The sequence below is a fragment of the Bos indicus x Bos taurus genome, chromosome 9 (genome assembly GCF_003369695.1).
Source record: "Bos indicus x Bos taurus breed Angus x Brahman F1 hybrid chromosome 9, Bos_hybrid_MaternalHap_v2.0, whole genome shotgun sequence".
In the NCBI taxonomy this organism is placed as follows: Eukaryota; Metazoa; Chordata; class Mammalia; order Artiodactyla; family Bovidae; genus Bos; species Bos indicus x Bos taurus.
Window position 1 is genome coordinate 52,622,243 of NC_040084.1, and position 27,289 is coordinate 52,649,531.

General features: G+C 36.4%; 1 protein-coding gene across 2 annotated transcripts in view; it reads left to right on the top strand.

The window, feature by feature from the left end:
- The window catches only part of MMS22L (MMS22 like, DNA repair protein), a 125,029-nt gene that overhangs the window by 39,411 nt on the left and 58,329 nt on the right, over positions 1–27,289 (top strand). For both annotated transcript variants that reach the window (XM_027551364.1, XM_027551363.1), the window contains exons 13-14: positions 1,433–1,659; positions 3,540–4,043. In XM_027551364.1, the coding sequence (XP_027407165.1) occupies positions 1,433–1,659; positions 3,540–4,043 (731 nt within the window). The remainder of the gene's footprint in view (positions 1–1,432; positions 1,660–3,539; positions 4,044–27,289) is intronic.

Below are 27,289 nucleotides of genomic sequence, written 5' to 3' on the forward strand. Positions count from 1 at the left end.
GACATACAAGTAAATTACAAGTTTGGGTCTATATATAATTGAACTTATTAAAAATGAGAAAAATACCTTTCTCTGAAACATACGGTCAGTCTGGCTGGAGAAATGACCAATTCTGATTCTCAGGCAGAATGTATACAGGATGGGTCTGTAATGCCTTGTTATACCTGAAAACAGGGAGGGTATCCAAGTAAGCTGGAGTTGTGTCAAAAGAACACAGGAGCCTGCTGTAAGGAGCTCCCATTCCCCAGTGCTGGGTAAATTTGGGCATGATAAAGAATAAAGACAGCTGTGGATTATGTGTTTAAATCCTCGAGTTTGTGGTATTTTTAGAAAAGTTGTTATTCTGGAAACTAAATAAAGGAAAATATAAACTATATTTCCAGAGAAGGCAATGGCACCCCACTCCAGTACTCTTGCCTGGAAAATCCCATGGACCGAGGAGCCTGGTGGGCTGCAGTCCATGGGGTCGCTAAGAGTCAGACATGACTGAGTGACTTCACTTTCACTTTTCACTTTCATGCATTGGAGAAGGAAATGGCAACCCACTCCAGTGTTCTTGCCTGGAGAATCCCAGAGACGGGGGAGCCTGGTGGGCTACCGTCTATGGGGTTGCACAGAGTCAGACACGACTGAAGCGACTTAGCAGCAGCAACAGCAAACTATATTTCAGAATACCAAATTTCAAGCTAGTTTAGAAAGAATGATAGAATTAGAAAATCACTATCTTGCACATCTGTTGAAATAAGCCATCTGGATGATGATCATCCCTGGCTGTTCAAATGGTGGGGATCACTCAGATGGATCGATCAGCATGATCAGTCTTAAACATCACAAAAAGAATGAAAGTCAGAAATTACGTGCCTCTTTGCTAACTGAAATAGGAAGTACTCGAGACTGCCATTGAAAGATTCTCACCAAAAAACTTGACCTGAATCTGATCAGTCCACTAGATAGAGCTACCAATTTACAGAAAAGATAGCAGATGAAAGAATACATTAAGTGACTCCAGGAAGATGTAAGAAAGATCTTGAAATGTAGGAAGATATAAGCCGAAGATATAAGCCCCTAAAATCAGAATTTAGGAAATTGCACAATAAATTACCTGTTAAATGGTATGATGAAACCATTGGAAATTTTTATAGGATAAAAGATTCAAGAGGTGTGTCAACCAAATGCAAGGTATGAATCTTGACACTATCCTAATTTGAACAGACTAACTGTTAAAAAGACATTTTGGGGATAATCCAGGAATTTGAAACAGCCCTTTGTATTCTGTGCTTAAGTGGAATTTTTATTTTAGGGGGAATATGTGGTAATGGCTGTGTAGTTTTTATGATTAAGAAGAGTCAGAATTTTAATGAGCTAGTTGGGATTTACAGCTTTCTGTTATTTATTCAGAGATTTAATACTTGTTTTCTTTTTTTCCTTTTAGAATAGTTCTTTCAGTATTTCTTGGCTTCCTTTAAAAGGCCTTACATATATCATTAAGTCACCCTTGTCTATGCTAGAAATGGTGAAGACCTGCTGCTGTGATAAACAAGATCATGACCTGTATAAATCCAGCAGTAGTTACACTATTTTCCTTTGCATTTTGGCAAAAGTTGTCAAGAAAGCAATGAAGAACAATGGTCCTCATCCTTGGAAACAAGTCAAGGGAAGGTGTGTACTGTATCTTTCTTTGTCATGAATGTTCACTTACATCTTCGGAGAAGTTTTTTTGCGTGTGTTTTTTAAGTTAATTTGTGCTTGGATGTCTTTATGGTTTATATCTTAAATATATTTGTTAAAGGACAGCAAAATATGGAGCATTTTGATCTTGCCAATTTGTTAACAGTACAAAACCAACCTAATATCCCTAACTTAGGGAAGATTTTAGTTTCTTATTTATCTCATCAGTCCTGAAGAATGAGATCCCATGTATTAAGTGCAGGTATAAAAGAGAACTGTTGTTTTTCTTGCCAAAGTTAATTGTAATGTTTCATGTAACTCCTTGTATATATTTTATTAAAACTTACAGAAATAAAAATTATGTCCAGATTATGCATTGGCAGATGATAGATTAAGTCTATAAAATTTTGTGTTCTTTGAGTCCACCAGTCTCACAAGCGCAGGTTTCTTGAATGAAAACTAACCATAATATAAAAGAACCAAAACCTCTGATGTTCTCATTTGAGGAGTATGCCATTTTCATTTCTGATGTGGTAAAATAAACGTTTGGTCACATTTGTCTAGTGTTGTCCTTTTTTGAGAGTTTTGCTTGTTAAATGGGTGTGATTCTTACTGTCTTTCCTTGTTCTACTTTTGCCTATGAGCCCCTTTTCTAGCCCTCTGCAGTTGACTGTTCTCCAGCGCTTGCTTAGCTTAAGCAATGGAAGCTCTTGCAACAGAATACTTAATATTTCTGGTAGATGCTTCTCAATAATCTCTAAATGAAATTCCTATTTGATTCACACAATGAATAATTCTTGCAACATTATGGTGATACAGTTTGGATTTTTTATTTAGAATATACTTTATTTTTTAATGGTATCTTTGTTAAGCCTCCAGTAATTAGGTAGCTCAAACAGTAGTTACTTTTCTTTTGTTCTGTTTGCCAATTTTGTTTGGAATCTTAAATATTTTTATGGAAAGCATAATACTCTGAACTTTATTGCTTAAAGAAATTGGAATTCATAACAAGACTGTATACCAAGCCTATCATGGGTATGATGGGGAGGATATGAAGATAATTAGGTCTTTATCTTCAGGAGCTTATCAGCTTCATTATTTATAAATAAACATTTAACCTCTCATAAGCATTAATCATTTCTGTTTTGAATAAGCCATTATAAAAATTGCAGAGAAACTTAACAATCCCTAAGTAAGATTAAAAATGAATGGTGTTCAGTTCTGATCCCTTAATTAATTAAAATATATCAGCTCTTAAATTATATTAAGTAATATTGACAACAGATTTTTAAATGGCTAGTCTTGGATATTTGAGCACTAATAATTTTTCTTTGTGAGTGGGTAAAAATAATTTTCCCAGTACTTTGCATTGTCTTAACGTATAAGTATAGTAAGAGCCAGGTCTTTGTGAAGGGTAGAGGGAGAAAGAATTTAAGGAACACTGTTATGTAAAATTGCCCTGTTAAGAGTTCTATAAAGTACATCAAGTTGTACTTAAAAGAATTACATATTCTTTCTTATTTGTCAGTAAACACTGAAAAAGAAAGGTTATGGGGGGATTAAAATAAAAGGAAAAGCCAAGTATTATATAGAAAATAGTATTTCTACTGTCCTTTGGGGACAGCCACTGAATCCTTTGATTCACTTATAGATGCTTGCTGCATCCTTGAGAAATTTGAAGGTTGAGAGGTGAGGCTTATTCTATGAGTTTTGTTTTCTAAGCAACAAAAGTGATACAATAGCCCCATTATGTAGAAATAGCTAAAAATTTAAAGTGATGAGGCTGTCGTGAGTATTGAGTTAAATGTTAGTTTAAAAGATGGATTTTTGTGAATGAAACTGTTCATAATTCATTTGTTTTAATTTTACAGGATATATTCTAAATTCCATCAAAAAAGAATGGAAGAACTAACTGAAGTTGGTCTGCAGAACTTTTTCAGCCTTTTTCTACTGTTAGCAGCTGTGGCAGAGGTAGAAGATGTAGCAAGTCATGTTTTACGCCTCCTAGATTTCCTCAAGCCTACTTTTAAAACATCTCCTCTCATTTGGAAGGGTCAGATGGCCTTCCTCTTGATGTATACCCAGAAAAATCTGGACATTGGTGTTTTGGCTGAGAAATTTTCAAATGCTTTCCGGGAGAAAGCAAAGGAATTCTTGGTATCTAAGAATGATGAAATGGGACAAAGACAGACCCTTTGGACCCTTCTTTCCATATATATGGACAGTGTTCAGGAGGTGTTTGAGACAAGCCGTTGCTTGCATCCTTCTCATGAAAAACTGCTTAATGATGGCTTTAGTATGCTTCTACGAGCTTGTCAAGAATCTGAACTTAGGACAGTATTGAACTTTCTACAAGCTGTTCTGGCCAGAATCAGGTATGCTTTCCAGTAATGTGCTAATGTATTAATTTGTTTTATATCATTACCTGTGTTGATTCTGTGTTAAAGTTTTCCTTTTGACATACTCATGAAATTCAGTTGTAAAGAGAGCAGTTAAAGGAAGTTTTACTGCACGCAAACTGTCCTTTCAAACAGCGCTTCTTTGAAAGAAGGCTCACATGCAAGCCTATAAAACTCAACTCTGGTGCAATCCAGGAGCCATGCCTCTTGGCCCCGTCTTGCCTCTCTACCTCTCCTAAAAACATTATTATCCAGAGGGATATTTCAGACATTCTAAGCAAGACCATGAACTCAAATCTGAGGTGACTTTCATTGAAACATATGCAGTTTTGTGTACTTAAGGAGATTTTGGCCACATTGTACCATTAAAAAAAAAAGTTATTTTCTTTAGTTTGCTGCCGAGTTGTAGCCTCAAACACATGAAATGAGCTGTGCTTAACGGCTCAGTCATGTCCTACTGTTTGTGACCCTGTGGACTATATAGCCCACCAGGCTCCTCTGTCCATGGGGATTGTCCAGGAAAGAATGCAGGAGTGGGTTGCCATGCCCTCCTCTGAGGGATCTTCCCGACCCAGGGATCGAACCAAGGTCTCTTGCATTGCAGGTAGATTCTTTACCGACTGAGCCACCAAGGAAGCCCCAAACACATGAAATACTCCCAGCTAAAGCAGTGTATTCTAAGAGTGAGATAGGATTGTTCTACAGCAAGTTTTGTGTAGATGATGTTCACCAGTCATCTATATAAAACTTAGCTGTTCCCAGATCTACGTGAATTATACAAATATGCAGATGCACTCAGACCCAAACAGTAATGGTGAGAACAGTGATCATGCTGTTTATTGCCTTGAAGGCTCTTTTCACATAGCAGTTTCACCTTTGAAGTTCATGTTCTTAAGAAGTTAGATACTACACTCAGTGCAGTTAGGTATAGAAATACAATTTTATTTAAAATCATGTCTGAAGTTAATGAAGAGACTGCTTCCCTTTTCTTAGTTGCACATTACAAAAGTAGCATCTTTTTCAAAGATACTAAACTTAATGAAATTTCTGAATTTTGGATATTTCATTACCAATTTCATTAGTGATCTTCTTAATTTACATTGGGCTGTGTGTTCATAGAGATCAGTCCACAGGTTTTCACGCATTAGGTTTTATGTAGTTTTTATATTCATGTACTCTAGTTCTTAAGCAGATAATCATCCCTATATCCCTAAATGTAAGCTGAATCAAATATTTAGATGGACGGATAGATAAATAGATAAGTAAATGAAGAGCCAACTTCATTAGAGGAAGCTTTTACTGATTCTGGATCTTCTCCATGAAATAATTTGTTTATTCCTAGTCTAGTAGAGTTTATTAGCAGATGCTATACTTTTCCAAGTGCCAAATTCATTTTGTTTGTTCAGATTTTAAATAAGTGGTAAGCAGTATTTTCCTGTGCTTCTTGAGCACAGTTAGAGATTTCCACATTTCTGGTACCATTTTTGGTTTGTTTATTTATATTCGTCTGAATATACAAAGCAAGAAGGAAAAAGGGTCTAAAAACTGGTCTAAACCAGCCTGGCGATGTTGCTACAGCCTGGGCAAAAGAATAGGAGTTTTTAGCATTAAAACCAAAGCGGTTTCAGGAGTGTTGGGAAAATATTGCTTGCAAGTACCTTGTAAGCTGTTCACTATAATGCATTTTTGTTGAAACCATGAGGGTCACACTATTCAGAAGTACAGAGGTAGGAATCAAGAGGGCATAATGAAGACTGTCAATTATATAAAGTGAGAGTAACTTTACATTTATATTAGGAATTTCTTTAAAACTGGATCTGGTTTGAGTGTGTTAATTTGGTGTCATCTTGAACACGGGGCAAGGAGTGTGTGGTCTACAGGACTAACCAGTAAAAAAAAAAAGGACACAAATGTTTATGCTGGTAATATTTAATTCTTTGTAGAAATGTTTATTTTTGGTTTTGCTTTATACTATTCAACTAGGATCAAAAGCAATTGCTATAAGAGAATGTGAAATCATGTGTAACTTTCTGTCACCAAAATTATCAAGCAGTTTTAACAGAAGTATGAGGTCATTGTGTGAATGAGAATGGTGTAGTAATGTGCAGGTCATTGTTAATGCTGTCATGGTACAGGCACTGCCATCTTTTAAGTTTCTGAAGCTTGCATAGTAATTTGCAACAGTCCTTCAATGAGACTGATTGTAGTACATAATAAGAGGGACTGTGACTTGCATGGTTTATTTTATTCCATCAGTCTTCAGTACTTCCAAGCAAATATTGTCCAGACAGACTTGTTTTAGTTTGGGATATTTGCAGGGAAAGGGCCCCAGAGATCATTCAGGATTGTTTACCTTAAGAAGAAAAAAAGAAGGGAGGGAGGGGAAACACAAGAAAAGTCCTCTAGGTATTTGGTCATATGGAGATGTGTTCCTGATCTCTTAACTCCAAATTTGAATTCATTGAAGTTCTTTCCAGAGGACTTTTTTAGGTATGCTACAGTATTTTTACTATTAATATTATTAGGAAGTTCAAAAATAATTTGAATAGTTGTTAAAAATTAAAGCACAGCTTTTCTTTTAAGTTAAGAACAAAGCTAAATTCTTTGAATTTTGATTTAGATGGAGAAGGTGGGTTACATAGATTGATGATATTTATTCCTGACTGCATCCCTGACAAAGGAAAGAATGAAATACTTTACCTTAGCAATCTCTTCTGTTTTGTAATTCAGGTGGGAGTAAGGTACCAGTCCTTGCATAAATGTGTGTGCAGGATATGTGCTTGTGTGTGTGTGTGTGTGTTGAACTGGGTAATAGTTTTATAACTGTATGACAGTGAAATTATAGGTAGGAAGGAACTAAGATCACTGATTATAGAGAGAAGCGGCTCCCTCTAGGCTGTTAAGAAATAATAACTTCATATGCCACTTTCAGCTAACTGGAGCTGATGGCTCACCAGAGCATTCTTTATTGCTGATTAAGTAGCATTATGAAAATACTGACTTGGTTATGTTAACTAAATGCCTCCATGTTTAAAACTCCGAATGTCAAATAGTTTTAGCAGTCATCTTTAACATTTCACATTACCTTTCTGGAATCACATTTCTGGTTCTCACTTGGCTGTTATTTGAGGTTAATATAAAAATGGCAGTCTTTCATTTGTGGAGTTAGGTGTAGCCAAAAGCTTTTCTTTAATTATATCCATTCATGCTGCTATAGTTAAGGGTCTGTCAGCATTTCCATTATAAACCTCCATTTTCAGGGTTTTATAACACAGCTCTGAAAATTAGCTCTGGGCAAAAACTTGACATGCAAGGCCTCATGAGATTCTCCCTCCTCCCCATCCCCCTGTTTCATTTTTACTGAAGTAGAGGTGAGTGATTTCAAAATGCCTTTTGGCATCTGCAAATATCATTCGGAGTTTAAAAAGAAACAATAAATTTTCAGGCTTTGTACCTGTTTGTTCTACCACTTAAGGGAGGTTGTGGACTTATGAATTTAAGTCAAATGGATATTGATCAACTGACATCCTATCTTGTATTAAACAAGAGCCTAGTTTCAAAGAAGTCTAAAGGCAGCTGAAAACTTGTCTAAGATGTCAAATGTGCAGACTAAGAAATAGTTCAAAAGGGAAGATGACCTGTTTTTGATATTCCATGTGCTCAAGTTCAGCTCCTTAAAAGGTTTATGATTCTTTTTCCTGGCTTCAAAATACATTTGAAAATACATACATTTTTTCATTCTTTTCTTCTTTTTCCACGAACTTGCAAGTTCACCTGTTATATATCTTTTTTGACATTTGGGATGGTGTGTGTGTGTGTTTGTACGCATTATACAAGAACTATGTGTAGCATTCTCCTCAAATATTTTCCATGCTCAATAGTTCTAGTTATTTTAATCTTTATTGGTATGACAACATTTATTCTAAAAAAAAATTTTAATCTTTCCTTTGGAAGAGAACTAGAGATTTTCTAGGGAGGGAAGGCGGCAGTTTAAAAGGAAGTATTCTTGTGAGACTGTGCTGATCGCCAAATAATTTACATGATCTTTCAGAAAAAAAGAACTGTTGACAGTATGCAAGCCTTTTCCTCCTTTTTTATTGGGTGTTCTATTAGTATAATGGGTTACAGCTTTTAATTATTGAATTGTTTACTACAAAACAAGTTGAAACCAATATGTTTTTTTTTAATCAAATTATTTTGAGTTATTTATTTGCAAAGTTTCATTAGTACATCCCAGATTGCCCAAAACATCTGGGGTTCTGCTGTTTGATCATGTGTATATATGAACATCTGTCTATATGTACATATATGTGAATGTGTGTCATATATACACATAGGTACATCATTTATACTGTGTATATGAAATGTATACTGTATGCAGATTTTGATTTGATACAGATTTTTAGGACAGTTTTCTAATAATTTGAGAGAGGGAGCACATGAGTATGCCCCATGGAAAAATACATTTACAGTTTTTATTTGAAAAGTCAGACAGTTGTGTTGCTCACTAAGAGTGATCCACCTACCAGTTTTGGTTGCTTCAGAGAAAGCATCAGCATCTCTAAGCGAATATACTAGTATTGATATTGCGGAAATATATAAAATGTATAGATTTCTTTTCATTAAATAGTTCATAATAAGATTTTTACAAGTATACTGTGAGTTAACTTTTTTATTTGCTTATGTACTCTTTACCAAGCTTGAATTGTGCAAAGCATAGCCCTTTTATATTACATATTTTATAAATTCATGCAGTAATATAAACCTCTTACCCTAATAACTTGGAAATTTTTTTTATTATTTTGTTGAAACATATGCTATTTACTTAATTTTTCATGTATTAGAGTTAATATTTGGGTCATTTATTTAGTCTCCAACTAGATCTATTAATAGATATGCATTCTCCTTGTATAAGTACAAAGTGATTCTTTGAAAGTATTATAAGGGAAAAGTTATGTGTCCAAATTTTAGCCTTATTGGTAAAATGGGGATAATAGCACAAACCTCACCAGGTTATTTTAAGGATTAATTATAATATAACCCTAGTAATGTGAAGTATTGACACAGTGCCTGGCATATTAGTAAGTGTTCAATAAATGGATGTTGCTTTTATTATTATTACTGTTTTCAAAAGAGGCCCTAATGTATTCATTTCTAGTGTGCTCACGTGTGTGTGTGTGTTTGGACTTGGATGGTTCTTAACCCTTCCTAATATAATACCTTTTACGAAGTGGATAGCTCAGTTGGTAAAGAATCTACCTGCAGTGCAGGAGACCCCGGTTCAATTCCTGCATCGGGAAGATCCGCTGGAGAAGGGATAGGCTACCCACTCCATTGTTCTTGGGCTTCCCTTGTGGCTCAGCTGGTAAAGAATCCACCTGCAATGTGGGAAACTTGGGTTTGATCCCTGGGCTGGGAAGATCCCCTGGAGAAGGGAATGGCTACTCACTCCATTATTCTGGCCTGGAGAATTCCATGGACTGTATAGTCCATGGGGTCGCAAAGAGAGCTGGACACAACTGAGCGACTTTCACTTTTGCTTTTGATGTATAAATGAGTTAGTGTCTATGTTGTAAAAACTCAAATTGCAGAGAACATGAACATTGCCTCACAATTAGAGAACTGTTGGAAATTGTGATTCTGTGTTACTAAGATGATAAGGAGCTGCTGTAGAGAAAGAAGAGTAACTTTTTAAGGTAGAAATGTGATATGTATGAATGTCCTTTATATCTAGTTAAGTGAGAGAATTTAAGTCTTCTTTGGAGGAGCTTGTTTATGATCCCAACTTTATTCTCATTGCCATTTCCTCCATGTTATTAATAACATTCCTCCATTATTAATGTTTGCCTGATCTTCTGGCCTTCTGTGCCTCGCCTCCTCAGACTACCTACCTCTTGTTTTTTTAATTGGCTTCTCTGAGATATGTCACTTTTACAATTCACTTATTGACCAGCTTTGTTGGGATAAAATTCACATACCATAAAATTAATGGTCTTAGTATATTCACAGAGTTGTGTAACCTCTACCGCAATTTTAGAACAGTTTATCACCCCAAAAAGAAACCTCGTTAACCGTTAGCAGTCACTCCCCATCTCCCCAGCCCCCTTTCCCTTGCAGTCACTAATCACTGTCTGTCTCAAGAGATTTACCTGTTTTGGACCTTTCATACAAATGGACTCATACAACACATCATCTTTTGTGACTCGTTTCTTTAATTTAGTATGATGACTTGAAGGTTTATCCACATTAAAGTGTGTACAGTACTTCATTTCTTTTTATTACCAAATAATCCACTGTATAAGTTGTGTGTTAGTTGCTCAGTTGTCTCTCTTTGCAACCCCACAAATTGTAGCCCACCAGGCCGCTCTGTCTTTGGAATTCTCCAGGCAAGAGTACCAGAGTGGGTTGCCATTCCCTTCTCCAGGGGATCTTCCCAACCCAGGGATTGAACCTAGGTCTGCCGCATTGCAGGCAGATTCTTTACTGTCTGAGCCAACAGGGAAGCCCCCTCTTTGAATATGCCAGATTTTATTTATCCATGTAGCAGTTGATGAACACTGAGTTGTTTGCACTTTTTCGCTATTATGAATAACATTGCTGTGGACTTTTATGTGCAAGTTTTTGTGTGGACATGTTTTTATTTCTCTTGGGTATATATACTTAGGGGTGGAATTGCTGGGTCATGTGATAACTCTAACCTTTTAAGGAAATGCTAAACTGTTTCCATTGCACCATTTTACAGTCCAGTCTATACAATCCGACCTTATCCAACCTGCAGTAAGAATTGCGGTTTCTCCGCATCCTCACCAGTGTTTGTTGCTACGTGTGTTTCTGAATGCAGTGATTTTAGTGGATGTGAGGTGATAGATTAGTATCTCATAATGGTTTTGATTTGCATTTCCTTGGTGGCTAGTGGTGTTGATCACATGCTTTTCATGTGCTTGTTGATCATTATGTCTTACTTGGAGAAATATCTATTTGGACCCTGTGTCCATTTTTAAATTATTTGTCTTTTTGTTACTGAATTATAAGAATTCTTAATATATTTAGATACAAATCCCTCATCAGATATGATACACAAATATTTTCTCCCATGTTATGAGTTGTCTTCTTATTTTCTTTCTCTCTTTTTTTTTTTAAACTTTTTGGCCACACCGTGTGGTGTGTGGAATCTTAGTTCCCCAGAGCAGATTCAAACCTGAGCCTCCTGCATTGAAAGGTGGAGTTTTAACCACTGGACTGCTGGGGAAGTCCCTTTTCACTTTAACATCTTTTGTAGCATAAATTTTAAAAATTTTATTGAAGTCCTATATATCTAGTTTTTCATTTGTTGCTTCTGCTCATCTCATATTCTCTTACCATATTTATCTTGTTGGAGAGCAATTCTGCTTATGTCATTCTCTACTTAAACACCTTTAATGACATCCTGATAAGACACAAAATGTAATGTCTAATTCCTTATCACAGTTTTCGAAGTTATCCACCGTCTGGCTTTACTTTATTTCTGTACCCTTTTCTTGTGGTTCTCCTTTAATCAAATGAAACTATTAATTACCAAGATATCTCCCAAATCTTTTTTTACTGTTACATTTTCCTGTCAAAACCAGTTGAGGATTCAGATCAGAGAATGTCCAGGACAGTAGAGCTAGATCTGAGGACTGAATAAGCTGCAGATATGTGGTAGTCAATAATTAGAAAAGGGTTAAATTCAAGGAGTGAAAGCAGTTGTGAAGATCACAAGTCAGAAATGGTCAGTGTTGGTTACAGTAGGCAAAGAGATGGGGTGGCAGAATACAGGAAAAGAAAGGGAAAAAACCTCAAAAGACTTATTTAGAGGGATTTGGGAAAAGGAAAAGGTGATTTGAGAAGTTAGTAGTACCTAGATCAGGGCTAGAGATGGACTCAATGAGCTTCAGATAGGAGCACTGTACATGGCGGAAGTCAGGATTTCAGGCGGTAGTGGACAAATCCCCAACAGTAAGTTGTGCTTTTTTTCTTCTACGTATTAAGGAAGTGTTTGTGTGTTCTTCCTGCTGCTGCTGCTAAGTCGCATCAGTCGTGTCCGACTCTGTGCGACCCCATAAATGGCAGCCCATTAGGCTCCCCCATCCCTGGGATTCTCCAGGCAAGAACACTGGAGTGGGTTGCCATTTCCTTCTCCAGTGCATGAAAGTGAAAAGTGAAAGTGAAGTCGCTCAGTCATGTCCTACTCTTAACAACCTCATGGACTGCAGCCTACCAGGCTCCTCCACCCATGGGATTCTCCAGGCAAGAGTACTGGAGTGGGGTTGCAGCATAGTATAAAAAGCAGGAGTTTTAGGGTCAGTAAACCTGAGATCACATTGTCCCTCCTCTGCTTACCAACAGTGCAGTCTTGAGAAGTTACTTAACCTTTTCTAAGCTTCAGTTGCAAATTTGTAAAATAGTCCTTACTTTATAGGATCTGTATGAATATCTGCTTAGGTCTCTGCTGTCCATACATACTACCTGTGTGTGACAATTTAAGTTAATGAATATAATGTGACATACAATGCCTCCGTCGCACTAGTTCCATACCAGATGCCCAGTGGCCATTCGTAGTTAGTGGCTGTGTAGTGGGCAGCAGCAGAGCTCTCAGCAGCACTGACTTAGATCCTGTGCCTCCCCAGACCACTGATCATAATAATCTCTTGATATGTTTATTATATTCATTTACATTTTCTTCATTTTTATGTGAACAGTGTTATCCTTTATGCCAAGCTTCTCTTGAAATGTATGCTTGTCCATATGTCCACAGTCTTAAATAATCTCACTTTCCTTGGAATTTCTTTAACACTTTCTCTCAAATGCTCTTTATTGCTTTCTACTTTGTATTTTTTTTTTTTTCCTTACAGAGGATACATCAAATAAATTATTCAGCAAATCCAGCTAATATTTATGAGTGCCTGTAGTGATAACAGGCATTTTTGTAGGCAGGCACTTGGCATACATCTGTAAACCAGCTAAGTGCAGTGTATATGATACGCACTCATGTATTTCTTACATGAAAGACAGACTGAGAAAATCTAAAGATACTTTAAGTGTTTATTGAAGCCATCACCTTTTCATCATTTTATATTGTATTATTTCAGCCATTCAGTATTATTTGATAATGATTTATACTTGTCCCCAGATTTTACCTGCTTATCCAACAATTCTTGCCAGTATCCACATGAAAGTAGAGAACAGTATCTGTGCAGCCAGGCTATGGATTTAATGGATTTAATACATAATCTGAATTTCAACTCTGTGCTTTTTGTCTTCTAAGCACCATTGGGCAGGAGGGACTTCCAAAAAAATGACAGGAGTCCATTCTTCTCAATTAATTGGAAGGTTTTTGATGTTATAGAAAAATGAAACTCATGTCTACTCTAGCTGAAAATTTGGGACCATTTTTTAATAACCAAAACTATTCTCCCACTAAAATATGGACACAGGTGGAGTAAGTGGGCCTTTGAGCTTTTCCCTTGCTTGTGAGAGTCTCCAAAACCTCTCCATCAAGGCTGGGTCCACAGGAGCACTTTGAATGTAAAAGTAGAAATCATCTGTATTTGGATTGGGTTGGAAGCAAGGTATTAAATATTTGGAAGAGGGAACTGAAATAATGGAATGGAGGAAATACTTGATAAAATAATTTAAAGCAGTTCCCTGGAGTGGAAGCTTCCGTATTGAAAGGGCCTTTTGAATGACTGTAGCACAATGTAAGAAAATAAGACTAACAGTAAAGCACAGCTGTGTGAATTTCAGAAGGCTTGGTACAAGATAAAGGTATCAAAGTGTCCATGGACTTCTCAGTCTTAGCCACTTTTCTTAATCTTCTATTTTTTTCTGTTTGCTGTGCCCCTGATGTAATCTCCAGTTATAGCCTAGGTCAGATCTAATATTTAGCCTCATCTCCAAAATTATAAAAGTAGAGAGGTGAATAGAACTTTATAGATTTTTTTTCAAGATTACTGTCAAGAAGTAGATGACATAGTTGTTTGCAAAGTTTGAATGAAAGCAGTAAATTCCACCTCTCATAATTAGGAAAAGGAAGGTAAGAGTGGCGTAAGAACACTGAAAAAAATTGTGATAAACATTAGGATAAAAAAGGACAAGGGCAAAAGAAATACACTCTGGAAAGGAAACATTTCATTCTTTTGAAAGTGGATGAGCTCAGGGAATAGAAATGCCATGATTATTTTCTATACCAAGCAGTGGAATATTTCTCTTTAGCCAAATGGCAGTAAATCAAAAGATGCTGGGATGACGTGAAAGCTACTTTCCCCAGTCTTACTTATATGCCTGTGATTCCTTTTCTGAACTCCATGGTTCATTACAGGTATTTGGACCACCCAGATCTTTGAAGCTTTGGATGAAATTCAGTAGGCTTATAGGAAGGCAATGGCTACTGTGCTCTTTCATCGCACCACATAGGGCTATGTTTCTTAAACCAAAGAAAAGTTGTTATAATAAATATATTGAAGACCAGTAAATCCCATTTGTGATGGGTTTGCTGAAGTTAACTTGTTTCCAACTGTGGAATGGATAAAAAGACCTGAAATTATGATTTCAGTAGGCGGACCCAGTCTTAAGAAACTCAGGAGATAAACTACTGCTGTGGGTTTTGGCTTTAAAAAGGAAGTGCTCAGAGGAAACAAGAAATAATTTAAGCATTTACATTCAATAAGTGTAGTACAATAAACCACTCACTGTTTTTTAATGATGTGATGTGTCAGAGAAGGAAACTGATCTCTTAATTATCCCATTCTTTTTAGATTAATAAGACCTCAGAAGGCACTATAAATTGTGGAAAAGTAGATTTATTATAGTTTAAAAATGTTCCTAGGTATCCTCACCATCTTCTGATAATTCCCCTAAAGTTATTTTAAGATGTGTTTCTTAGAAAACATCAGAATACATTTTTGTTTTATAATATGGATTTACTTTTGCCATCATATGGCCTGTAAGGAACAGTTCCTTACCTTTCACCATCTACCTTGTGGAGAAGGGTAAGTAATTGCTCTGTTTCAAATTTTATTTATATTTTAACAAAATTGAGAACAACTATAAGGAGTGAAACTAGCCTTTGGAACTCTTAATTTCAATTGTTTCTTCTTTACCTTACAAGATATATATTTTTCTCTCTTTAGGATATCTCTTGTCAGATTTAAGGCTTATTTAAAATGAAAAGAAAGCTAGAGCAATTTTCTTTATTCCATTTCAGTCTCCTAAGGCCTATTTCCCCCTGGTGAGCTCATAGCAACAGGGGGGTTTAAGGGAATTCAGCTTTCTGCAAATTAATGTCTCACATCATGAAAATTCAGGACTTTTTTTTTTTTTTTTTTTATCTTGAAAAGTAATACAGTGAGTGGGAGTATTATTTCTTGCCAGCGGGTGGAAGATGAATGATTTTGTCACAGTTTTACTGCTTGATGAGCAGTATCCTGAGGGTCAGGCTTAAGTCTGTGTCACTATGCTGCTCATTACTCTTGAGCTAAATAAGGGCTGATTGGATCTAAATTGCCTAGCACATGGGCCACAGATGAGCTCAGTGAGCAGGGGATGACCTGCTATTCAGTCTGGGAGTAACCCCGGTGTGCAAATGCAGCATTAGAACACCGTGGGAGAATGAGAGGCTACCGGCTGCTGCCAGCAAAAGAAATCGAAATGTAAAAACTCTTTGATGCTGTGATGTTAGAATTTGAAATGTAGGAAGTGACAGGTTGATGGTACTTATCAGCTTTGGCTGGATTAGAGAACAGTGTCATCTTGCTTCTATAATGACAGAAGAATGAAGCCAGCAGCTAACTACTGTGCAGAGTGCAGCCGCCGCCGTTGCCACCAGTCGTTGCTGCCTCCTACCGGCAGTTTTCCTGGAAACCAGTAAAAGATAACGAAGAAAAGAGCATCCTCTGTAGATTTCCAGGAATTTGGAACTCTTTGGTGATGAAAAGTGCCCGTGATAGGAGGCAAGGGAAAAAGGGTATTTTAGAGCATACTTAATAGTAAATTGCTTTAAAAAACATTATTATTGAGAAATCGGGTGTTCAAAGATTTTCTAGTTAACCAAGAGTTAATGCATTTATGAAATGAATCTACCCAGAGCAAAAAGCCCAGTCTACTCTTCCTGTAGTAGTTTTCATTCAGGGGCCTCAGTTGGGTTTGTTTCTCTCTCAATTATGTATTTTTATAAGTAACAAAACTTTACTAACAATCTTCAAAATCTAATTCAGACTACCAACCAGTGTTAGCACAGTTTCCAAGGTACCTGATAAAAATATCAATACAAAGTGAATAGTGCTTTTGATTATGTAGCTTATGTTGCATAAATCTCCTTCCTAAGGAGGGGATGGGATGGAAGGAAAAGTTTTTTTCCTGTAAGTCAAATTATTTTTTTAAAGAAAAGCAAACCCAGCATAACCCTATGATATAGGAATACTTTCGTTTCATTTTATTTCTGCAGTTGTGATTTAAAAAAAAAAAAAAATCAGTGTTAGGCTATTATGTTTATGATATAAAACTCAGAATGGAAAAATGGGGTTATGTACTGTTTAGTGGCCTGCTTTTTTTCACTTAATGTATCGTCAGTCACTTTGCATATCAGTGACATCAACATTATTTTTAGTGATTTCACAATATTCTCATAGTTTACTTGACCAGTTCTTACTGATAAAAACTTACACTGTTCTGAAATTTTCTCCAGTAGGTACAAAGTTGTGATGAATGTCTCTTTGAGTTTCTTGGTAGGGTTCTTGAGAACTGTTGTGCACGTTGTGCACTGCACAACTCTAAAGGTACCATTCTCAACATTGTAAATGAGACTTTGATCTTCATGGATTTGTTTGATTATATGTGGAAGATACTTTTTAAATGATTAGGTTTAAAATATAGAGCCTTAGACATAGTTTTGTTTTTTAATTGGGAGATGGGAAAAGGGGACAACAGAGGATGAGATGGTTGGGTGGCATCACCTACTCGATGGACATGAGTTTGTGCAAACTCCAGGAGTTGGTGATGGACTGGGAAGCCTGGCATGCTGTAGTCCATGGGGTCACAAAGAGTCAGACATGACTGAGTGACTGAACTGGGAGCCATGATTTAATTATATTCAAGGTTTATATTTACACAGATTGAAGGCAAAAGGAAAAGGGGATGGCAGAGGATGAGATGGTTAGGTAGCACCACCGACCAAACAACAAAAAATACATAATTCAATACCTTCTATAGAAGCAAATTTTCAATTAGTAGTAGAAAATCTTAAGACTAGAAAAATAAAGATTTCTGCCCTCTTTGGAACCAAACTATAGTTCTATAGAAAACTACAGAGATAGAAAACTTGTAGAGTTTGTAAGTTTTCAATATAAGTTAAGTACTCAAAGCCTCTAGAGAGGGTTTATAGTGCTCCTCCCTATTATTTTTATATTATCAAAATTCACATATCCTTTAAAGAATATAAATAATGTACAATTGTATGCTGTAGAAAATAAAAGTCATTCCCTTCCTACAACTACCTCCCATAAAGGGAAGTACTATTAACACTTTGTGGAATGTTCTTCTAAACTGCTGTTGCTTCTCCTTGTATCCATACTGCCTCTTTTACCACCTATTATTTTAAGTGGGATTAGATTATACCTTGGAAATTTCTGCAACTTGAGTTTGTGGTTTTTTTTTTTTATTTTAAAAAGATATCAAAGGCATCGCTCTAGATACACATATTGTATAAGACTACATAGTTTCTTTTTGTATAATAAACTTTATTTAGCCCCTGTGAACATTTAGGAGTTATAGGTGATTTTAAGGTTGCCTGGCTCTTGATTTTTCAAGATCCTGGTTGAAAATCTTGGTTGCTCAGTTTATTCAGGATATTAGTTGTAGTTCTGTGAGTTAATATATCAAGCATCAAAACCAGAAAAGCACATTTCCACTTGACTCATTTTAATTTCTATGAATCACATGTGGAATTACAATTACGTGTTTTGCTTATAGTAACAAATATTGCTGTATTTTTTTCAAAAGGTTGTAGATGTGAATTTTAATTCTGACTCTGCCACTTTTCTTTCACTTTAATTTTCAGCAAGTTGTATAATCTCTTTGAACCTCAGTTTTTCAAATCTGTAAAATGTGTGCGATAATATTAAAGAACTGGTTTGAAGCCCAAAAGAGATAACATAAGTCAAATGTATAACAGAGTACCTAAGCGATGATTGCTTTTATTACCATTACTCCTTATCCACTGGTTTCAGAGAACTGAGGTGAAAGAATATATTACACTACAAGTAAATTTAAGACAGTTTCCCACTCCAAGATTTTTACAATCAGTTCAGTTTTATTCCCTGAAAAAAATGCTATTTATGTTTAAAGTGAAAGTAGAAATTATTCTTTCTTTGTGGCATCTCCTTTCCCCTCTTTTTTTCTTACAACTTAGAGAATTTTGACTGTATTAGTTTTGTGCCTTTGCATGAAACAGAAATAACTATTTTTCAGTCAATCCTCCTTTACTGAGTGCCCAGAAAGTACTTGCTATGGCAGACTTTGGCTGGTGTTGGAGGAAACAGAGATACTGAAAACAGATCGCTGCTCTCAAGTGCCCCACAGTGTAGTGAAGCCGACATATAAACAAAGAAATAACACGGTGATCGATACACAATTGTTGAAGAGACTCTTCTTAAAACTCTTCTACATCACTTACAGAATTTTCTCTGAGATTGCCCTGTACGAAATACTGTATGTGATTATTTGGCAGTGAGTCATTCACACTGTCTCATAGCTGATTGGTGGCAGAAAAATTAGAGAAGAGACATTATAAGTGTTTAGCAGCTTGTGCTTAGGTAGATATTCCTTCAAAAGTTTTTCATACGGTTTTTGACATCTTTAACATAGTTCCTCTATTAATAAAACTAACTTAGCCACTAATAAACATATGGAATGGTCGGTCTTTGGTGAATTTTTAATAACAGTACTATGCCATTGATACATTTTTCTGCGTTTCTTTTTTCTGACATCTATTTTTTTCCTATTCCCATTCTCTGAAACCTTAATGTATCTTTTCTTCCCACCTCTTTAAATGTTCTATGAAATTTTGCTCTTTTCAGGACACCACACTTTAATGTGACAAAATAGAATCCAAAACCAATATGTAGTATTGGCATTGTACATTTTCAAAAGTTTACGTAAGTGCTGTCATACCAGAGATGCCGTGCACAGCTGTGCCACTATTTTCTTTTGGTTTTATACTTTGGAGATATACTGCCAGAGAAAACGTCCTACAGGAAAACAAGGATTTAGCCAAGAACAAGGAACATCTTGGGTTCAAGAAATGAAGAATCCAGGATAGAATAGTGAAGGGATGGAAAACAGTTTTATGTCTGGCCCAGGCAACCACCATTCCAGGTTTAAGTAGAAGGATGGCAAGCTTTGAGAGGAAGGCCCTCAGGAAAAAGTGGGGAAAGAAAAATTATTTTTCTTATTCTGGGGGAGAGTAAAGCAATTTTATTATAAAATGAACTTTTCTTTGGGTCTGTAACACTGAATGAGAGATTGTTCTAATGACCTATTGATAAGGAACCTTGTTTTGTTTTTAATATTAATTTACCATAACAAATTACATATAGTGGCTTAACTACATCAACTTTAGGAACATCCTGTATGTTTCAAATGCATTGAAATGTGCATTTTACATTTCCTTTTGGATATATAGAAGTTTTAAGGCTTTTATGTACATAAGTGTCATAATCTTTAAAAAATATTTATATACATACACATATTTAACAGTTGACAGTTTTTTTCTATTGGTTTTCTGGGAGGAATTCCAGTGCAATTCAGCATACATTTCTTGGATACTTTCTGTGTCAGGACTGAACTAACAAGTGTTCTGTGTACATGAAGCTGTATCCTATACTTGCAGAGCTACAGTGTAGTGGAAACAGCTATTTAATGGTTCCACATTTTTATATCTCCACAGTTGCTCTTTTCCAAATTCTAAAATGTCTGAACCATTAGTTTGATCCAATATATGAATAGTGTTTTCTTATATTTTGAAGATTACACACGTAAAATGGTAGGTTTGGTAGTTTGGTAGGGCCAAACTAATGGTCCAGGCTTTTCAGAATTAACATTACAGTGTGAGTTTTGTGACGAGATGTAATTATATATGCCGGTTTCCCAGAAGACAAGTCCATCTTGCCTGCTTTAGAGATCGTAAACATGGTTCTGTTTTCCCATTTTCATATGGACTGATACAGTCATATCTCATATCGTGATACAGTCATAGTCGTATGTCTTACCTTTTTGGATGCTCTTCCAAATTTTTCATTTAGTTTACGACTAGTAGGCACTGGAAGCTTTTATCATTTAAATACATAACCTTTTAAAAACTTTGGGCAGATGATGTCTTAATCTGTTCAAGTTGCCATAACAAAATACTACAGACTGACTAGCTCACTTAAATAAGAGATTAATTTATTTGCTGTCAGTTCTGAGGGTTGAAAGTCTGAGATCAAGGTACTAGCATTGCTCATTTCTAATGAGAGTTCTTTTTACTAGTGAGAAGGGCTTCTCCCTGTGTGCTCACATGACCTTTACCTGCGGGTACATTATTGGAGGGTAGGGGAGAGACTCTGCTGGTCTCTTCCCACATGGATGCTAATCCTATTGGGTCAGGGCCCCAACCTTATAACTGCATTTAACTTTAACTACTTCCTAGTATATGAATCTGGGAAGATACAGTTGAGTCCATAGCAGATGGATATATTTATTCCCATTGGAATAATGATGCTGACAACAGAGAGAGAGTGCAAAAGGTTAAATTTTCATAGACGTTACTTCTCTTGGCTTTTACACCTTTTATTTTGGAATCAGAGAAGTTAGAGAATCCTTTACATACTCTCCTTTCAGTTCTTTTCATGTTTAATACAAAGTTTCAAAGTTAGTGAAAAAAGTTAAAATTGCTCCCTGTTCATGTTCACCTGTAGTCTTATATTTATCTCAATATGAATACATTGTATATGTCCTCAAATATTCATCAATACAATATATACATTTTAGGAGAGACTGCTGGTTTCAGAATACATTAAATTTCTGTGGAGAAGCAAATTGAGATGGGATGTGAAATGATACTAAGATCTTTTAGTACTCTAGCTTCGGTGGGACCTCAGGCTGACACCCATATTTCAGTTCTTTCACCTGAAGGGTAAAGGCTTGGATTAGCTTACTTCAGTGTTTCAGATTCTATCAATTATATGTTGAATGCTTTAACATTTGGGGGTAAATTTGCTTTTCTTTTTAAAGTTGATAAATGGAAACATGATTTAACAGTGGAAACAGTGACAGAGTTTATTTTGGGGGCTCCAAAATCATTGCAGATGGTGACTGCAGCCATGAAATTAAAAGACGCTTACTCCTTGAAAGAAAAGTTATGACCAACCTAGATAGCATATTCAAAAGCAGAGACATTACTTTGCCAACAAAGATCCGTCTAGTCAAGGCTATGGTTTTTCCAGTGGTCATGTATGGATGTGAGAGTTGGACTGTGAAGAAGGCTGAGCGCCTAAGAATTGATGCTTTTGAATTGTGGTGTTGGAGAAGACTCTTGAGAGTCCCTTGGACTGCAAGGAGATCCAACCAGTCCATCCTAAAGGAAATCAGTCCTTGAATATTCTTTGGAAGGACTGATGTTGAAGCTGAAACTCCAATACTTTGGCCACCTGATGCAAAGAACTGACTCACATGAAAAGACCCTGATGCTGGGAAAGACTGAAGGCAGGAGGAGAAGGGGATGACAGAGGATGAAATGGTTGGATGGCATCACCGCCTCAATGGACATGAGTTTGCGTTAACTCCGGGAGTTGGTGATGGACAGGGAGGCCTGGTGTTGCAAGAGTCGGACACGACTGAGTGACTAAACTGAACTGAATCAACATGATTAAACTAAAACTTACTTGGCTTTATTTTTTTTATTTTACTTATGTAGAGCTGTTTTTATCCCCCTGTTTCATGTAGCATGCATAAAATAAAAATACAAAAAAGAATGACATAAGGAAACATTTGTCTTTAGCACCAACTTATAGCACTACAAATATTATCGAATATTTTTACTTTGGCCAGTAGTTGGTGGGTTTTAGTTAACTCAAAGGGAGAAGGCAATGGCACCCCATTCTAGTACTCTTGCCTGGAAAATCCCATAGACCGAGGAGCCTGGTAGGCTGCAGTCCATGAGGTCGCTAAGAGTCAGACACGACTGAGCGACTTCACTTTCACTTTTCACTTTCCTGCATTGGAGGAGGAAATGGCAACCCAGTCCGGTGTTCTTGCCTGGAGAATCCCAGGGACGGCAGGGCCTGGTGGGCTGCCGTCTATGGGGTCGCACAGAGTCGGACACGACTGAAGCGACTCAGCAGCAGTAGCAGCAGTTAACTTAAAAATAAGTTAATAAATACTTAGGTTGGTACTTTGTGTAGGTTTGTTTTGTTTTGTTTTTTGTTTGTTTGTTTTTTAGGTAGAGACGTAATAACCAAGTCAGTTCATTACTAAGCAGGGTATATGATGAAAGCTTCTAGTATATAAGGAGCTTCAGTCAGTTTGAGTTCTCATTTTCCTATGCAGGGAAGAAAACTTTGGAGAATTAACAAATTTTAACTAAGTAGGCTGAGTGGGTGAAAGGTAGGTGGATACCCAGCCAGGGAGTGGCTTCCTTCCTTGTGCCTTCTTGTTACATATTTGTATCACCCAGAGTGGTTATCACTTGGAACACCATTATCTGTCTTTGTCCATCCTCTTCACTGGAGGGATACTTTTTGAGGCTGGGGGATTTGTCTTACTTGTATTTTAATTTTCAGCACTAGGTATCCAGTTAAAGTGCCTAATATACAATGTTGCTCAGTAAGTCTTTGATGGTTCTGTCATGATGGATTAAAAAGTTAAGGAAACTAAGTAGAAAGCTATTGTGGGTGTTTTTTGTTTTTATTTTTTAAACTAGTAATATAAAAATATATTTTAAAAAAAGTGGTTTAAAAATGCAGTATGGTAGCAAAGAGCATTAGTTTTGAAGTCAGGACTAAATGATAGAGGGAATAATGGAAAGGAATGACTGATGACCCAGGCTGGGGCTGTGTAATCAGGCAATAATATAAAAGCAACATTTTGAGCTATTATGGACATTTTAGGTTTAGCGACTTCTTCCAGACTGCTGAAATTTTTCATTTGTTCTGTGGTCTGTGATTTCCTTCATTGGTAGTATTGATCTCATTACCCTAAGGATGTAAAAACTTTAATATGATGTTATTTCATCTGGTATTTCAGCCATGTAAATGCGGAGGTTGTAATTTTCAATGACTTCTACACAGTACCTGCACAGTTTTCTTCCTTGTGTGATGTTCTTGTGCAGTTTTGAAGGGGATTGTCCAAATATGAGACCTACCTCTTAATTTTGATACTTTTTCAGTAGACTGGCTATGTATCTGTTGTCTCTGCAATCAGAAAAGGTCCTGTTTATCTCTGGGCAGGGTTAATTAAGCCTTAGGGCAGTGCTGGGTACACAGAGATCTGACAGAAAATCTGCCTGGGACTGGAAGATTGGCGTGCACACTGTATTATCCCTATCCAGAAAGGATAGAAATAGTGGGGGCCGGGGGGGTATCCAAGAGAGTCCTTACGGTACAGCTTCTGAGAGTTCCCTTTTGAAGTAGGGTGATGACTTTTAACAGATGGTCACGTTTGTGTGAGAATTTTATCTTTTGTAGTTAATATTTTTCTTCCTAAAAGCAGACAGTTGTAATGAAATTATGTTTTCAGGCTATAAATGCATCTTAATTTCTATGACTCATGCATATTATGCATTTAAGTGTAACACATGGCTTTAGGCTGGATACTTCTGTTCTTTGTTTCATATGCAAACATAATTGTCCAGTGGAGCACTTGATACCTTTGATGATCGCTCTCCAAATCCAGTATTCAAAGCATATTCATCAGAAGCAAACTTGATATAATCATCTGCTCTGCTATAGTTTACTTACAACCCTGGAAAATTCAATTATGAAAAGATGAGTGGAGCATTTTTTCTTATCTCTTGGAAGAAGTTTACCACAAAGTTTTATTAGTTGTATGTTTTTAGAGAGTTCCCACAAGTATTGTATTTTTTTGCCTCCAGCTTGAATTGCTGAGGTTTTACCTCTGCTATAAAATACTGTAATTTTAAAGATACTATGTCTTACCTTGGTCTCTCCGTCTTTTACTTAGCATTAGGTTGTATTTTATTTGTCAGTTAATGATGGAAGAGAGTGCTAGCACAAATAGAAATTTTAAGATTTCCTCTATTAATAGACTAATTTAGATAACAGTTATTCCACACAAAATATAGAAGTTAGTAGCTAACTTATGCTCCCTCTGTATTTGAGTAAGTTTGGCACGGTTCTGATAGTGGATATTCAGTGGTTTCTTGTAACTGTATTTATGTCACACTGAGAAATTTTATTCTGCCTTTCCCCCACCCAAATACTTCACTTTCTTTTGAGACAGTAAAGGGTTGTTTTAAAGAAACAGAAATAAGCTAATGTTCCACCCCTTAGAGTATACTTTGAAGGTATATCATTTGACTGTTGTGAAAAAAATTATGGTATATGCAAACTGTATTGAATTTCTTTGTCCTCTGTAAGATAAAAATATAAGGATATAGAACAGAATTTATTTTAATTCATTGTAAGATGTGTTCGCCTAGTGTTGTATTGAAACTTGTAGTGTTTTGAGAGTGTAAATTTCTTTTGGAAGATGTGTGAAACGTTTTAATTTTACTGAAGGCATAGTGTACATGCACATGTAGATGACAGGAGAGACCAGTTTTGAAAACTCTCTGGCCACCTCTTTTTTTCTTCTTACTTAAGATATGTTCTGTAAATTGTGCTTCTAGAAAGGTGGGGGGATGTGGTAAGAGGAAAGTCGAGGAATTAAAAATCATTCCAATAAAATGGTTTAATTTATGCCTCGGCAGTTAAGCAGTGCTCCTGGTTAACAGAAATACCCTTCAGCTACACAGGATTTTGGAGGGTTGGAGGGCACTCATTTGCACATAAATAGCCATTAACTGATAAATTCCCAGAGGTCTCCTGTTGCATGTTAGTGGTTCTGACCTACTTAGCTAGCTTAAATTTGTTTTACAGAATTATTATAATTCTATCCTTGGTACTTAAACTTTGTGATTAATGCATGCCTCACAATACAATTAAAGTATAATTATACAGTTTTGCAGTTTCCTATCGTGGTGTTATTATTACCAAGATCTGGATTTTGCAAATATTAGAAGAGTTAAGGTTTTGATATTTATTACTTTTGCTGTTATTATGTGATTATGTTAAATGAGACCTTTTTATGTCTGAAGAATGGATTTGAGAGAGGCAGACCATTCGATGCAGAATTTGTTAGCTTGGAAATGATTGAATCAGTCACTGTGAGCATTGGGTCCACTGCGTGGATTGACAAGTCCCGGTTTTTTCTTGCTTAACCTTTTTCAAATGTTTCTGAAGTATAGTAGGTTCTTCACACCATTTTTTTTCTCCCCCTGGAAGCAATGTTGGAAAAATGTCGGAAAGCAATAGAAAAACCCCAGAGTGGGGTTCAGTAGATCTGAACTGCGATGCTGACAGTTACAAAAAGAACTCATGTTCTTGAGGCTCTGTGTTCTCACCTGTAAAGTGAGTAATTTGGATCAAAAGGGGTTGGTGAACCAAGGTGTTGCCGACCAAGTCTGGCCCATGGACTGTTTTTGTACAGCTGTTGAGCTAATAATGGTTTTTACATTGCTTACAGGTGACTCTGTATGTGGTATGCAAGGTGGAAATAGTTACCCCAAAAATGGCTCAAACTCTGACTAGATGTTTCATAGGGTTTCCCTATGAAATGGCTTTCAGCATTAAATTACTAGTTGATTTTTTTTTTATGCTGATGTTTTTTATATAGCCATGCCCATCTGTTTGGGGTTTCACTTCTTCCATGTTTACTATTTAGAGTCATCTGTGACCCACAGCCTTCTTTTCCCAACCCATTATGAATCCAGTTAGTATCCTTTTAAATTTGGGGATGATGACTACTTTTTAAAGAACCGTTACTTGAAATTTAAATTTCTATTAAAGGAAATGAGATAGTACGGTGTGGTGTCCTTCTGTCGAAAGGGAAGAAGAAACATTTATTTGAAATACTTCACACTTTGGAATGCTTTAAAAGTTGTGTTGTTTTATAGAAAAGTTACATAAGTGTTAAGTAATATTTTCTAACAAACTTCAGAAACCTTTTCTATAAATTCTTTCTGAATATTACTTTTGGCTGATGTATGGTATTGTATGACAGTAAGGGTTGGCCTTACTGTCCCCTGCCCCCATGTCACTGAACGTGGAATTACGGACCACTGTTAAAGCTTGGATGCATTTGAATGATGGTCAGCTATGACAGCTGGAGGAATTTGGCATCATCTATTGTTTGCTTGTTAATATGCATTAAAGATAATGAGCTAAGTAAATTTTAAACCATTTTTATTTACTGCTGTGGGAGGCGTTTTGGGCCCCCTCAAGAAAAAAGCAAGGTCAGAAACAGGAGCTGCTTTGTATAGTTGGCAGGCAGTCATCACATTTCTCCAAAGAGAAACTGGTTTACCCTGTAATAATCAGTCTAATGAATTCAGAAATTCATTGATTGTCCTAGCTCTGGGTAGATTAGGTAGAGACTTGCTTCAAGGAGTGGAATTTATGAAATGTTTGCTGCATCCAGCTAGCAGAGCCGCTATAATACAGCTGCCTCCTCAGTGCTTTGCTTTGATCCTGTGGAATGAAAGGACAGGAGGATCAGCTCAGGTCTAAATGAGATTACAGCTGGTTCTGCAGCTTATCTGGTCTATTGCCAACTAGTGTGGCTTTGCACGTCCTAAGGGGTTTACAACAGAAACTGTTTATTGAGTATCATCGGTTTACTCAACACAAGCAGGCTAATCCTTCCCAGCTTCAGCGTGTTGTAGAATTGTGCAAGAGCCAAACCCAAAGCTGGTGTAGCCAGACCCTCTAGAGCCCTTTGTCTCGCTCTATATTGATTTTTACCTGAGTTAAAGACACTAAAAAAAAAATAAAACCAATAACCAGTCCTATTGTGAGCAAAAGGTTAATCTTACCTAAAATCTTACAAAAAGCATGTTAACCCTAGAAGAGACGACCTTTTTTTTTTTTCTTTCTAGACAGGTGGGATTTTCT